The sequence below is a fragment of the Populus alba genome, chromosome 10 (assembly GCF_005239225.2).
Source record: "Populus alba chromosome 10, ASM523922v2, whole genome shotgun sequence".
In the NCBI taxonomy this organism is placed as follows: domain Eukaryota; kingdom Viridiplantae; phylum Streptophyta; class Magnoliopsida; order Malpighiales; family Salicaceae; genus Populus; species Populus alba.
In genome coordinates, this window is record NC_133293.1 from 13,760,826 (window position 1) to 13,778,030 (window position 17,205).

Genomic DNA, 17,205 nt, shown 5'->3' on the forward strand with positions numbered 1-17,205 from the left:
ACTGATGTCTTTTAATATACTGTATAATTTAATATTAGCGTTGGTGTCAATAACGTAGTATTGGTGTGCTTGGTGATTTTATTTTTATTTTCTTCCTCCTCTTTTTATTTTAATTTGTTCAGTTGTATTTAAATGGTTTTTTTTGGATAGAAATGTGGTTGATTTTTGTTTGTGGACCTATATAAAAATATGTATTTTTTATTTTTACGAAGTATTTGTATTTTAAGAGTATTATACGTTAAAAAAAAAAAAAACACCTCAAATGTTTTTAAAAAAATATTCCATTTCACGGCAACAACAAATGTCGCGTTTCTCAAATTATAACTTGTACTAAACTACGATATTTTTTATAAAACCTTTTCAAACTATGTGTTGTTTGTCATTTTGTATCAGTATTAATTTTTTTAAAAAGAAACCTTTTCAGTGAGTTGGCATATATTTGTGAATTAGTTTTAAAGAAAAAAAAGATATGCAAAGCCTTCACTGGAAAACAGTAGAATCTATTCAAAGCACTAGTGCTCGTGGCAACAGATCGCGTGAAAAAGGCCGACACCGCCCTGCCACTCCCCCATATGAAAAAGCAACAGTAGATAAAATATAAAAATCAATGGCTGACACGAAACAGAAGACAATAAATAAGCAACAAACAGCAACACCTAAAACACTGACAATCTGTAAATAGCGTGCAGAGTGCCTCCCTTGACCAATCCAAAAAGAAAAGGCCCACGGATCAATGTACACGATGCCTTTTCCCGCCAAAAGATAATGCCTCTCCTCTCCTCGGGAACTCCGGCAAGTGGATCTCATATCAATGTAAGGCTATTGGGCACGCAACTGTACTGCGACGGCATTTAAAATCAGTGCCCTCTTTACTTCTCAACCGCCCGATCTTCATAAATCTGGCCTTTTGCAATCCCCACGCTGCACCACTACAAGGACAGGTTAATCAGAGTGGGGACTCTCACTCGTGATCATTTCTCCGCCGTGCGATCTAAGATCTACTCGCATCAACAAAATCCTCGTGGAAAGGGACGCCCACGACAAAGAATGACAGCTTCCCTTGTATCATGTCATGTGATTACTTTTAAAATTACCCGTCCATCCATCCACATCCATGACTATGCATGTGGGTCCACTTTTCAATCTTTCTAGATACCCGTCATTTATTTTTTTAATTTTATAAATAATTAAGATTGGAAAAGAAAATTGAAAAGGAGAGAGTTTATTATTATTATTATTAAATAAAGAAAAGGAAAGTGCCACTTGATCTTTGAAGGGGTAAGTTGACAAAGTTGATTTTCGAGGAGGGGATGTGAGCTGACACGGCAGCTGCCAGACTACACCGTGAAGCAAGCGACACGGCAGCGGTAGACTTGGACGTGTCATTTGAATTGAAAACACCTACTAGTCTCATCCTATTATTCTAAAATTTTGTACACAATTGAATAGATTATATTTCTTTCAAGATCTATCCATCTATTATAACGTTAGTAATCGTGAAGCCATCATGAATCTTGAGGGAGCACATTTAAATATTATACAGAGTGTGATCGCATAATTTTATACATTTCGATCCCGCTTGCCTACGTGGCTGTATCATATTTTTCTTAAAATTTAAACTTTTTAAAATTTGGTAATATTAAAAATATTTTTTAAAAACCATTACCATAACAATACAAAACACTTCATTAATCCCCCATAATTAGTACCATAATAGACCATTGACCTACACTACACCATTGATTATATTATTTTTTTAATACAAAAAAATAGCTAAGCATTATTAATATATTTTTTAAAATAATCATGAATTAAAAATTAAATGCACTTTGGATGTTTTTTAAAATATTAAAATGATAATATATTAAATAATTTTAAAAATATATATTAAAAAACAACAAGTGAATTGACTCGAGTTAATCATCCAAACTCGCCAGTTATGAATTATCATTATTCTACATAAAAATTAAATCAAAATAAATTATAAAACTTAATTAAAGATAATATGAGATTATAAAATTACTATAAAAACAATTAATTAAAAACATAATAAAAAGACTTCCGAGTGAATTTTAGTTAGCTTATCAAATATGTTATTTGAATTATGCACCAAGCATGATTTAATAAATTTATATAAATAAAATTACTTATCATTTAATTATACAACAATTATGCACATGAGATTTTTTGTATCAAATAACAAATTTTTATCAAAAAAGAAAAGAAAAGAAAAATAGAATAGGCACTTGGAAGAGAAATAAAAGAAAGGGCTTATTTTTTGCCAAGTTAAATAATAAAATATTTTTTTTTAAAAAAAAGTTAACTAGGAAAACGAAACATTGAAACTTCAAAGGTTGAATTGTTGTTTTCTTTTTTTCAAGTTCAAGGAACTAAAAACGCATTAAAAAACAAATAGGTCAGGGGCATGGTACTGGAATAACAAAAGTATGCTTTGATTTTTTTTAAGTTGAGTAAAAGACACGTTTTTTAAAAAGGATGAAATTTTTTTCTCTTACTAGATAAGGAAAAAGTGCATTAAAGAAATAGGTACCAGTGAAGAAGACTTGGCTCGTCAAAGCTTAATTTTTCTCTCGGTAAATTGTGGACGACGTGTCGTTCACGATAAAAACTGAACTGTCTTTTTTTTTATGTTTTATGGTTTTTTTTTTTCTTGTTTTCAATTTTTTTTTATCAAAAAAAAATACAAGACCTAAGGGAACCTGTTTATGTCTTTAAATAGCTCAAAAATAAATTTTAAAAAAACTGAAACACAACAACATGTCGAAATATTTACTTTTTTGTGTAATTTCAAAGTAAAAAACATTTTAATAAAACTCCTTTTATTTAATAAAACTTTGATATTAAAATTGATCATATTTTGGTTGTTAGAATTGATGTTCAAATGATATTTTTTTTTTATCTGTCTCTGAAATCTAGCAATTTTCTTATCTTTTTCAAATTAAAAATTAAAAAATAAATAAAATAAACTTTTAGACTGTAGCTTGGTTTGAAGAATTATAGGGACCTGAAAAATTATAAATGAGAAGGTATGATGGTCAAAATTAATCTTTAAAATTATAAATAGGAAGGTATGGTGATCAAAATTAATCTTTTGGAAGTTGACGCAAGTTTTTCTAGGAAATGAGAGGGAAAGTAAAGAAGATGGAAAAAATCTTCACCGCATCCCAACCCAACCTTTTCTATGAGCATGTGCCACATATCTGGAAAGAAGATGGCGTACCACCACCAATGCTGCAATGGAAGTAGGACTGTGGTCATCGCCCCACTTGAATAACACAAAGACCATGATGGCCTAACAAGTGAAACACACGTAAATAATTTTTTTTTAATAATATTTAAAAATTTAAAATTATTAAGTTGCTGCTGATAAAATCTAAAAATAGCAATAAAACCAGTTGAAGAGGTTGTAAATAAGTTGCAAGTGTGATAGACATGGATATTATTGATTTGTGTGGAAGTCGCGTATCTAGTAGCATAATTGTAAACAACCTGGCCACCACAATCATATTGATAGAAAATGGGATGATAGTGAGAATCATGCTTTAAATCTGCACAATATGGTTGTTAGAGCGTCGATACTTTGTCGTAACCACTGAAGACCAAGTGGAGAAAAGATCGCAGAAATTTTGCATTTAAATACGAAGAAATTTAAAAGATTGGTTTAAGAGAGGGTAATGATAATTAGAAAACCAGAATTAATCAAGACTGTTTGTTTTTGTATTTTAAAAGCTCTTAAAAAAAATGATTTTTATTTTTTTTTATTTTGAATTAATATTTTTTAAAAGTTTTTCAAATAATTTTTAAAATAATAATTACACCACTCTAAGACACGCCACTACTTCACCTTTTGATTTAAGTTGTTTGTCTTGATCTGGGTTTTGTGTAATATTTCTACTTTCTCACGAGTCAGGTGTGGAAGATTGTAGAAATATCTGTTAATGAATATCTATCTCCGCCGAGATTAAATTTAGATCCGATTAAGGACATAACCATTCCCGTGAGATGATTGAAGTGCATCGAAAGGAAAAAAGCTTGGAGAGGATTTTGCAAGTTTTATGTACATTGATTTTGGTGTAAAAGAGGCTACAAGAGTTAAAGCGTCACGAACAAAAATATTTGTTTTCATATTTTTTTTTTTAATATTCTCTTTGAAGGTTAATTTTGGTGGCATTTGTTATTGTGGTATTGATTATTTTTAAAAAATATTTTTTAATTTTTTAAAATTTATTTTTAATATTGTCATATAAAATCAATAAAAAATACATAAAAAATAATTTTTTTACAAATACACGGTAAACCGCAATGCCCAAATATTTTTTTTCAATTCCATTATCTGCTTATGGATGGGGCTAGGCTTGGCTTTTTAGATTGTTTTTATTTTATAAAATTTAGTGTTTGTTTAACACTAGTCAGCTTATATTTTTCAAATTATTTTTTTACTTTAAAAATATATTAAATTATTTTTTTTATAGTTATAATATATTAATATTCAAAATAAAAAAGATCTAAAAATAATAATTTTAATATATTTTTAAATAAAAAACACTCAATACCATTTTATCTAACTAGCAACGTTTGATTACTACCCTGAAATAGAATAAATGAAAACAGTAAAGATAAAAAAAAATTATACTTGATGGTGATATAAAAAATAAAATAAATATTCTTATATTATGTCTGGTTATAGTGAATAATATAAAAAAATTATCTTGCTCTTAGTATGTGTTGAACTTATATATTAAAATTTTTATTATTATTTTAGTTCATTTTACACTATAACTCTATTATTTTGAAAAATACATTTTATTTTTTGAAAAAAATATTAGATTATATATGTGTGTGTGTATATATATATATATATACATATATATGTGTGTGTGTATTCAATTTATCGATAAAAAAACACTTGCTGCTTTAATGTAACAAAATTACTACTCCCTCCCGGCATGAAAGTGGTGTTTTAAAAATAATATAATAGTTGTTTTTTTTAAAGTAATTGTTGTTTAGAAATGTAATAAAATAATATTTTATTATTTAAAAAATTATTTTTAATTGTCAGACAAATAAAAAAATGAAAAAAATATAATTTGTTTTTAAAATTTTAATCGGAAAACGTTAGTCAGCAACTTGAATTCAGTCATATCATCTCTGCCCTGTAAGCCTGGCTGATTTTTTCAGCTGACAGGGTGGAGGCTTGATCTTAATGTTGCCCGGGCAAAGAGCAGTGAGCTTCTCACCCACCTCTCTGGGGTCATTGCTCAGGTCTGCTACTCGTGAACCAGCGATTATATTAATACTGATTTAAGCAGTTTACCGAACATCTTTTATGGCATACTGTATACACTCTTCGATCTGAATAAGATCCTCTCTACATCCCTAAGGTACAACAACACAAGGTTATACGAGGAGAATAAATCTTGCTTGTTTATGCTATACAGTATATGAGAATTAATTTGTACTGTTATCTAAATTTAAAAATCGAGTTGACATTGGAAGTAAATTTTGAATTTAAAAACAATGGGGGAAAAATATAAAATATAGTAAAATATAGAATGTTAATGTATAAAGCCTGAATTGGCTCGACATGTTGACCCTGATCCTGACCCACCCGAGGCTTTGATCGGTCTGGATTTAGAAAAAAATAAATGAAGAATTGACTTAACATGACTCAATAAAAACTCAAGTCGATCTAAAGATAAAACACGGATAAAAAACCCGTTGAAATTTTTTGTCATGACAAAATTGCATTGATTCCTTTTTTATTGATTTTTTTTTATCAACTCGAGTTTATCTTCATTGACTATGACCTGAATTTTTGCATCAAGTCAACCCTCAAATCGGTTTTTTAAAAACTATTATAATAATATTTTTTAATTTTATATTGACCCTGGTCAAACCCAGGTTTGGCCCTAACAATTTTTGACTCGGGTGTTGCCCTTACTTGACCTCTAAATCGGGTTTTAAAAACTATACTAACAACAACTTTTATCTTTAAGTTGACTCAAGTCGGCGGTCAATTTACCTCGTGACTTGGGCTTTACTCAAAGTCAGTCCTCTGAATCGGATTTTAAAACTATAATAATAATCACTTTTATTCACTTGTTAATTTGAAACAACCTAATTCATGACCTAGATTTTGGCCCGAATTGAATCCCAAATTGGGTTTTAAAATCATAATAATAACTATTTTTAGCAATTTTAGAATTGAGAGATTTTACAATGATGTTTAAAAAATAAAAAATAAATAAAAAGTATTTGTATTTTAAAAAAATGTTTCTTGTGTATTTCTTGATTTAAAAATACAAAAATATTATTTTAAAATTATTTTAGTGAAAATTTTATTTTTATCCTAGTCTCTTAAACCATGGCGCCATTTGGTAACGTGGTTGCGGGTGAGGTTCACCCGCAACCACACATAATTCTGTTTGGTAAGTAAAATATTCTGCTTTTTATTGGTAGGGCCCACGAAAAGTTGAATTAAAACCGTGGTTCAGGAGAAGCACCATTTTGCTGCTTCTCCTGATTCTAGAAAGCTGGAACAGTAGAGCCATGCTCCTCTGTACAGTGCGAGTGCATCAATTTAGGTTTTTTTTTTTTTTTAATTTTGAAAAACCAGAAAAAGGTCGAGTTTAGGTTTTTTTTTTTTTTGAAAAACCATATAAAATTACATGATTTCACTCGTATTATTCATGTGAACGTGAACAATATTTTTTTTCATTTTTTTTTTAAATCATGAAAACTGTAGTTTTTGTCGAATGAATTTTGTACATAATGAAATTGTAATTTTTTTTAAAAAAATGAGTTTTAGTTGAAAAAATAGTATTTAATAACACTACATAAATTAGAAGGATATAGCATGATGACGTAACAAAAAATTTAGTTTTTGTTGTTGCGTGTTTAAGAAACCATGAAAAATATAGTTATTGTTGGATAGATTTCGTATGCGATGACATTGCATATAGTTTAATAGAATAATAAAAAATATTTGATATCAATATTAGTTATTTCATGATGTAATAATAGTAGTTAAATCTACAATATTTAAATTAAAAGTATTTTTTAATTATTTTATAACCTCAATTTGAAAAACATTTTTTTAACCAAACACATTAAACTACTTTTTGTTTAACCTCAATTTCAACCACAGTTTTAACCAAACATATATTTTTTCAAATTAACCTCAACTAAAAGTACTTTTTATAAAACAACTTTTTTAAAACCACAACCACAACAGCAACCGCAATACCAAACACACCCATATACACTATTGTCGCTGTTGTTTTTTCTCTTTTGTATTGATATTGCAACCAAACAATGCATAAGATGTGCAAAGGACGTGGTTTCGAGTCCTAGTTTGATGCTGTGTTTTCAATAGGCGCATTTTAAAAGAGTGTTTGTATGGGAAAAAATATTAAATTAATTTTTTTAAATTTTTTTTAATTATTTAGATATAATGATATTAAAAATATAAGAACATTAATATATTATTATTTTAAAAGTGAAAAATTACTTGAAAATTATGATGCATCGTAGTACCATGGCACTAAAAACAATGATAATTTTAGTGTTTGAGATTGTAGTTATTTTTTTAAATATTTTTTTATTTAGAAATATACCAATATATATATTTTTTAAAATTTATTTTTGATAACAATACATTAAAATCATAAAAAAAAATTAAAACAATTTTTTTTAAATCACCTCTCAAGCACAACGTGGACCAGTAACATGGTGGGTCCAAACTAACATTCGAATAAAAAAATGTTTTTTAAATTATTTTTTTAGAAATGTTTAAAAATATATTTTTATATTTTTTTTAAAAATATTTTTAATATTGATATATTAAATTTTTTTAAAAAAAAATAATATGTTTTTTTTTTAAAAAAAACCAACACCTCACGAGCAGAACATGAACCGGTAACATGGTGGGCCCAGAGTACCGTCTTGATAGAAAATAAAGTTTTCTCTCGGTTTCCGACAAATTGGAAATCTACGATGGATGGGCAATGAGAAGATTGGATCTGGTTGTCTACCACTTGGGGCAGATATTTTTTTATCGAGAGAAATTATGAAAACCTATAAGTGTTTAAGAAGGACAAGTGGGCTCGTGTGTTTTGTAGTTTCCATAGCTCCTCCCGTACTTGATGATCACTTTGTAATCACGTGATATACATGCCACCGTGGGATACTTCTTCGAAATGCTTTTCACCTTCGACGCCCCTTCTGCGCTCGAATTAATGAGTTGACGTGTCACCATAGATATTTTCTACCTCTTCCTGTTTTTCTCCACACGATGTCCCCATCACTTTACTTCGTTCGGTGGCAAGAAAAAAAATTTGGTGTGAAAAAAAACGTTTCTCGAATGATTTGAAAGAAACCAATAATACATTTGTTGCTGTGTTCATATGAATCTTTTCTTTTTGAGTGGTCAAGATATTCTTTTATCATCCTTTTACGTTAAGATAAAATCTTTTATAGAAAAGTTATAGACAAATTGTCCATTCATAAATAAAAAACCAATTCCTTGCTTAAATTCATATCTAAAACAAAAATACTAGCAACTTCATTTACTATATGAGCCAACAAATTCAATTTTATGTGCATAACATGAAATCCGTGTTGCTCTGGAGTAAATATTTAAAATAGGCTTGTCAATTAATATGAGGATGTTGACTGGGCAATGAACATAAAAAATTCTTTACAGGATCTTTGTTTTTTGTGTGGATAACATATCATTTGATCGAAACTAAAAAATAAACATGTTTTTGATGGTTTGAAAACACGATTGTATTCATGTTTTTATAAAATTTAATTTTTTTATTTTGCTAAAAATTAAATATTTTTATATTTTTTGATCGTTTTGATGTGTTGGTCTAAAAAAAATATATTTTTTTAAAATTATTTTGATGCATTTCAGTACGAAAAACATTTCAAAAAGCAATAACTACATTTTCAAATAAATACCATGTTTTTCTGCCTTTGACCAAATAAAAATATATAGAATAGCTTGCAGATTAAATGTGTTACAATAACCTGCCAAGCAAAAAATGTCTATAAAAAACTAGATTTTATATGTGCCTGGATCTATAAACTTAAGATAAAAATACTTGAATCAATTATTTAAATTAAAACTAGAAGGTGTATCAATTTGTTAAAGAATTTTAAAGTAATTAATATTGTTATTGTTATCTAAGACGAATCATTTATCTCGAGATTTTATTACCCGTTACATGCACAACTAGAATGTGTTCAATATCCTTTTCAAGTTTTCAATAATATTATATTGATTTAGATGCACTTTAAAATTAAGATATTTGAATCATAAAATATAAAACTCAAATATCTCTTAATAATAAACATGAAATAAAAAAAAAAAACTAAAATATAAAGTGAGGAAAAGTGTAAAAATCCAAAAGAACTATGGTTTCAACTCTTCATCTGCCCCACTTTTTATTGCGAATCTTAAAATCTAGAAAATTGAATAATTGATAAAAATGATTTTTTACTATCATTAATCTTTATTTAGCTATTATAAATCAATAATTAAACCTAGGAAAAACAAAACATGTTTAAATAGAAAAACCAAGAATTTTGTGAAATTAATTTCCAACTCACTCGTAATCTGTTTAATTAGAACAAATTTTCAACAAACAATTTTTCTTCAACACTATCAAGAAATCGCGGTGCGAGATTCAAAAGAGAGTTATTATTTTCATTTTCATGTTTCCAATTAAATAAAACTTTTATTTAAAATATAAAATCTAATTTGTAGATTTTTTAACCTTCTTTGTGCTAACAATTCAACAACATTCCTTTCCAAAACATACTTTGTTTTTAATCACAATGTCACGTGTATTTAGAAAAGCACAAACTGGTATTTAATGTTGTGGCTTAGCAAGGAAAGGGATCAGTTCCATTTATTTGCATCTAGGTTCGATCCTCTCAGTATATATTTGTCATCTTTACATTGTTTTACATGTTTATTAGGCTTGTAGGATGTTCAGTGGGTTCAGAGATTAATCATGATGCGTGTAAGCTAACCCGAATACTTTGAGTTATATATAAAAAAAAAACATAAATTGTCAATTATAATCATGGGACTGATGTATATTTTAAAAACCAAGACTAGTCATAAAATCATATTATATACAGTAACTAGTTTGTAATTTAGTCGAATTTTGCAACTTCACACTGGAAAGGAGACTCGACGCAAATCTACTACCAAAATCTAGGTGCCATATCCATTGGCTAAATTGCTGCCTATCTAGGCGGCATCAAAACGCAATTAAGTGACAAAGACCAGATGTCGGGTGAAGCTATTGCTCCAGCCAGAGTTCTAAAAACAAAAAAGAAACGACCTCGTTTCTATAGCCTGAAGGGTTAAAATAATTCGTCGTTTTTTTACCAAACCAGTAAGTTCATCCTTCTAATTTTTTGCCCCCAAGAAATTCATATTTGATCGTATTTTTGTCATTGTCCTCTTTATATGGAATAAATAGTTATCAGTCATTGGCACAATCATATTTTTTTATTTTTAATTTTTTTTGATATAATACATCAAAACAATTTAAAAAATTTTAAAAAATAATTAATTTTAAACAAAAAAACAAAAAAATTTAACAGATCTTTATTTCATCACAATCCCAAACAAGACTAAAGTTACGAGGAGTGTTATATCCAAAAGGAAAATATAACGTCATCAAGAATCCGTGCGCACCAAAACATGAAAAAACAAAGTAACGTGCAACAAAAATGTGCTTTCAAATCTTTCAAGATTACTAGATTTACAAAAGTTTTTAAATGTGTATTCGATAGTCGATACTCTTCTTATGATTCTCCCCTCGTTTTTACATGACAGGTGTTTTTTTTAGTTGTAATGCTGCCCGTCACCATCACCATTCTTATTCCATATATATATATATATATATATATATATATATCCACACAAATGCGCTCTCATTACTATCTTATCCTCCATAAAGTTTACATAGAAAGTCCAAGTCACCACCTAGGCCCAGCTTCACAAAAATCTTATTTAATTCCCAACTATATAAATCCAAATTTGTACATGACCAAAACAACCCTCCTCAAAACTTAACCCTGAAATTTAATTAGCCTATCAAACAACCAAACAGCACCCAATCACAAACCATGCAACCACCACCTCCCTTTCAAAGCAAAGCCGAGCCGAGCCAAAAAAAAACACTTCTAAGAGAGAGAAAAGCCACGCACAGGCCGTGATTGACTAGGCATATGGGTCCCACTCAGACCGGACTTAAGAACAGATTTCAAACCGATTAATAAAATAAAAAAAGCATAGTGGTTAGAAAATAGAAACCCCTGGAGGGCCTGGACCGAATAAAAAAAGAAAAAAAAAAAGAAAAAAGTAAGACGTCCGTGATGGCCTTTGTTCTTGCACCCACCACGCGCCTGCCTTTCACATCATCACTCTCTCTCTCTTGCCCCACTTTCTCTCTCTAAGTTGTCTCCTTATATAAACTTCTCATTTGTTTTCCGCTTCTCGCCACAACCACTCCCAGCAGTATTATACCTTTCTCCTGTTATCTCAAGAAAAGAGCAAAGCCTAACCCTAGTGGGTTACTTCTCATCTTTATTTTAATTTATCGTTGTTTGGTTCTAAATATTTCCCAATGGAAGAGCTGCAAAACAATAAAAAGCGAGTCAGGGATGACGCGTTCGAGTTGGAGTTGGATTTGCCGGAGGTGAAGAAAATCAGGGAGGATTTATTGGGTATCCTCGATGATTCCGACCCTGACTCCCTGGGTCAGGATCTTGACTCCGTCATGAAGAGTTTTGAGCTAGAGATATCCGCGTGTTCCACATCTCCGATGCCTGTCGTCGACCTGACGTCCGAATCCGGCGAGTCCCGGCCTGATCTAGGGTACCTTCTAGAAGCTTCTGATGATGAGCTCGGCTTGCCCCCGTCCATTAATTCCTCGAGCGAGGAGGTCAAGGGTGAAGAAGAGACCGAGTTGGTCCGAGTTGACTCGGCCCAGTCATCCGGAATCGGTGGAGAGATATGGGGGTTTGAGGACCAGATTCCGACTTATGACTCGTTCGGGATGGGAGTAGGGGACGTTGATTATAATAGCAGGTATGTGGCGTTCGATGATGGGTTGTTCGAGTATTCTAATGCTTGCTTTGACTCGTCCGAGTTTGTGGATTTGTCGTGGCGGTTCGGTGGCATGCCGGCCGAGTAATTAAAGAAGGAATGGAGGGTGGCTGTTGTCGTTAATATGAAACGATACCATTACCCTATTATTTTTGTAAATTATCTCACTTTATTAATTTTTAGAAAAAAGGAATTAATTTAAAAGGATATATATGTAGGCGTAGAATCTGAAAATGAGAGATGCCGTGGCTACAAGTGAGGAATTGTTTTTTTTTTTTTTGTTTTTATTGATGGCGGGGACGATGAATTTTTTAGAAGTCTCTTGGATGCTATATTGAAGAATCTTGTCCCTTTTCCTCGGCAAATACAGGGAATTTGAACCACTCTGGCAAAATCTGTTCCATGTTTCAGAATAAACTTTAATCAAGTTAATTCCCTTGGCTGTAAAGGGGTTGATTAATTAGCTGCCTCTCTAACTTCTCTTGAGAAAACAATAGAAGTTCTTATCCAAGAAGATAACATCCTGCTTTGTTTGGCATGGCCTGGCAAATTATTTGAAGTTCTTCATATTGCAAAATGAGACTGGAAAAATTGTTAATGGTGATCCCCGAGCATCAAGCTTCTATGGGGATGGAATGACCAGGGTTCGGTAAGGTAGCCCCATTGGTTGGTTAGTAGCCGTGCCCCATCCTAAGAGAATAGCGCGGTAGCGGTTGCTTTTTGGCAGTTGCTTTTCTGAAATACATGTTAATAATAGTTTTTTATTTTTTTAAAAATTATTTTTAACATCAGCATATTAAAATGATTTAAAAAATATAAAATCATAATTTTTCTTAACATTCAGAGTTAAAAAAAAAATTTATCTAAATTTAATTATTGCCTGTTAAAAAAAAACAATTTAAAGTAAAATAAAATGCAACTCGTATAACCACAACAAATTTTTAACCAGCTTAATGAACCTCTAAATGGATTAAGCCAATATAAGATCATTCTTCTTGCCTTTTGAGTTTTAAATGGTAGCTAAAAAGTTAACTTTCAAGAGATTATTGAAAATACTCCGTAATTAATATATCACCGGAAATTTCTATTCAAACGAGGCATGATATTAGACATGATAAAAAAAGTACCTTTGTATAGCATTTGTTTTTAAACTTTGCTGGACGCGTAGGTCAACTTGTATACACGTATAATTTATAAATTTTTATTTAAAAAATAACTTTTCATATTAAAATTGATATTAATAATTTTTTTTTATTTTTAAAAAATTATTTTTGATATTAGCATATTAAAATAATTTAAAAATACTAAAAATATATTAATTTGAAATTAATAAAAAAATAAAAAATTATTCAAATTTTTTTAAAAAACATTTTTAAAACAAAAAAAAACAAACAGGGACGAGTCACTTCAATAACTTAAAATAAAGTAATGACTAGATTTGTTTTGAATTATTTAGCAATTGAGCGGAGTAAAAAGATTTTATTTATTTTTAAATTAAAACAATAAAAAAAATATTATTTTAATTTTTTTAATTCAAGTTGGATGAAAATTAACCAATTCATAAATCAAGTTTGAGTCGAATAATGTTGACCGTCTCTTAACCTAGTTCGGAACAGATTCAAGGTGAATAAGATCCTAAGTCAATCGACAGGAGACATGTTATTGAGGATCATATTCGAGATGAATAACATCCATCCAAGTCAATTGACACGAGATTTGTTATCGAGGATTAGTTTCGAGGTGAATAACATTCCACATCAATCGGCGGGAACGATTTTCGATAACACTATTGTGGACATGGCCATCTTCAATCTATATTACTTGAAAGCAAAGACCAGTATGAATGAGAGAGGGAAGTAGAGGGATCCAAAGGTAAATTGACGAGAGAGCAATTGATAAGGGTTGTCTGTCAAGTTTCGTGTTGTCCGGTTTATTTAATCGAATCAGCTTACGCTACACATTAATTAGTGGCAAAGGGGTGGATTGGTGTATAATCAAAGAACTTTCTAGGGTTAGAATAAAAGCATGAGAATGGGTCGCGATGACTTCAGAAAAAGACACACATACAATGTGCAAAAGGATTGGCACTCGAGACTTGTGGATGCTTCAACAATTGACCAAGACAAAAGACACCAAGATTCAAAAGCCATCCAATTAATGATATGTTCTTGTAAGCCTCCACTAATGGTCAAGCTTTGAAGCTGATGTTACCCCCCTCTCTCATTCTCCGTTCCCAGAAGTTAATTTAGGGTTTTCTTCAAGCTAGCTAGGTAATAATTCGGACAACATTGCACGAGCACAAAAGAAATACCATTCTAATTAGCAATAGTCCTAAAGCTAAACGGCACTATTGGGATTCCTTTTGCCGATTATTCCGGGTTCCCGTCATATTCGAAAGCTGAAGACGTGGCCGCAACGTTCTTAACTCTTATCTCTAACATCCAAGCTCTAATTTTTTTGTTTTTTTTATATACTTGGCTTGCCGTCTGGGCCATGGCCCAAAAGTCAAGCAATTCTTTCTTTGCTTGCAGTTTGGGCCATGCCCCCAACGGCAGCTCAGGATAGGTTGCTTGCGAGGTGGAAATTCCTCAGAAGTCATGGCCTGAATCTCCAGCCTAACGCCTGGCTGTATGGCCTCACCCTCGCCAATATCCAAAAGTCATTGTTTTTTTTCCAAGTTTCTAGAAGTCAAAGTGGGCGCCACACGGACACGGTATCTACTGTGCCTTCAAAAGCACCACCCACTTCGCACACTTACACACCTTCAAAGTTCAAACCACCCGACGGTGCTCTCCGCATTCTATATGCCAACCACCGACCTCTGCACTAATCAATGACTGCACCAACTTAACTAATTGTGCAACTCAACTCCACACCATTGGATATCTACAACTTTCTTATACTATAAGGTATTTATAATACTATTTTTCATGCTCTACGAGATATATTGCCTTTGCTACTCTTTCTACGTATGTTTCTACTGCTCCTCGCATTAGTTTACTCTCTTTGTATAATTTTCTCCTATTATATTTATCAATTTAGACATCAAAAGATCCTTTTGTTTCAATAACGTACTTGTTTTTTCAGAAATAATTGAGAACAAAGATAAACACTTACGTTCAACCCGTCACATTACAGCCTAAAACGTTGAAAGCTTAATCTTGTATTGAATTTTCACGAACTCGTCAAGCTCTTTTCCTGGATTGTACTCTTATCCCTGCCGACAAAGTATATCGCGTGAGGAAAATCCTAACCCCTATTTCGTCAATTCTCCAACACCTTAAATGATTCGTACCATCCTTATAGTATAAGTAATTAGATAATCAAACATTTGTATCAATTTAAATGTTGATTGAGAAAAGTATTTCATTTATTCTCCAATAATCGTACTTCCCTTATAGTACAAGTAACCAGAAAATCAAACATTTGATTCAATTTAAGATAGTGTTTGGAAACGTGGTTCAACTTGCGTTCCCAAAAAATTTGAAAGTTTTTTTGTTTTGTTAAAATTAAGTGTGGTTTGTACTTTTTGAATCGTTTTGATGTGCTGATATCAAAAATAATTTTTTTAAAATAAAAAAATATTATTGGCATGCATTTCGGCACGAAAAGTTATTTGAAAAGTAACCGCTATCATACTGCCAAACACACTCTAAATATTGATCGAGACGTGATTTTTTACTAAATCGACCTGTATTTAGATTTTGAAAGCAAGAAAATAAAAATATATTCACCACTACCAGTAAAATTCTCCATCTCCTTACCAGAAAAAATTAAATTGAAAAAAAAAATACAAGAAGAAAGAACTAGCCAGCGCCAGTCATTACCCAAAATTAACACCCATCAATGTCCATCTTCAATCCAATCCAGCCACCATCAACATCCACAGTTAATTTGCACCATCTTGTCTCATTTCTTCAAAATCAACAACCCACATCGATTTTATCCTTGAATTCAAATCCCAAAAACTTTCAAGACTTCTCAATGCACGTGTCGATGATTTGTTGGTATTTTTAGTGTGTGATTAAGATTATGATGCGGATTTTTTGATGATATATTAATATTTTTTTATTTTTTTATATTCATACATCAAAATCATTTTTTCAAAATCATTAAAAAATATTTTTTTCAAAGCCAAACATTTTCAAATACAATTTTAAATGCAAAAACAAACTGTGCTAGAAAAGACATGTTTCTTTTATTCTCACTGTTTTTTTTTATTTTAAAATTGTTATATGGTTAAAGGAACACGTGTGAAAAAAAATTAACCTAGTTCTGTCTCTATCCTTTTTCTCTTTTTTTAGAATAACGAGAAATTAGCTAAAAATTGTTCTTGGAATAGAGATAAAAAGCCTTTTTTTTTGTCTCTATCTCCACAGTTAAACAAGTTTATATCGTAGATGTCATCATCTTTTTTATCCCGAGACAATATATCATAATACAGGGTCAGTATGAATAGTTAAGATACTAAACTGTTTTCTTTCCACCCCCCTCCCTCTTTAAATAAGTATAAAGATACGTTTTTGAGGGCAATAAATAACGTGAATTCAGCCACTTGTGTTTATTTATTGAAGTTTAAAAATACTGGGATTTAAGTTTTATATGAGATCATAATCCTCTCCTCGTATATCTCTCATTTTAGGGCAAGCATAATTTGTTATGATCCATATGACATCATGTCAAAAAACTTTCAGTTCAAACTAGCTGGCAAATCTCATTTCAATTTATTGGTTAATTGGAAGCTTAAATAACACTCAGATATAATTCTGAGTTAATTCCAATTTATCCACCGACGTCAAGCCAGTTTAAAGGGAATCCAGTTTTCTTCTCATCTTTAGACTATTAATAGTCCCCAGTTTCCTTCTTAAAGTTTCAGTCACTTATATCAACATCTTTAATCAAGTTCTTCGAAGCAAGAGAAAACAGAGTTTCAAGTTCTGCAATTTTTGAAATTTGATCATTTTTTTTTTGATAAAGTGCCTGTTCTTACATCCAAAACCACTTCTATTTCAGATTGTGCTGGAAAAAAAAACAACTTTTTTTTAAAAAAA

The 17,205-nt window shown here is 30.7% G+C and overlaps 1 protein-coding gene across 1 annotated transcript; it reads left to right on the forward strand.

The window, feature by feature from the left end:
* Positions 1 to 11,530: 11,530 nt before the first annotated feature.
* LOC118048011 (uncharacterized) lies at positions 11,531 to 12,614 on the forward strand. The gene has a single exon (XM_035057515.2). It carries the CDS (start codon positions 11,673 to 11,675, stop codon positions 12,240 to 12,242), a length of 570 nt encoding a protein of 189 aa, XP_034913406.1. The 5' UTR covers positions 11,531 to 11,672; the 3' UTR covers positions 12,243 to 12,614.
* The last annotated feature ends 4,591 nt before the right edge of the window (positions 12,615 to 17,205 follow it).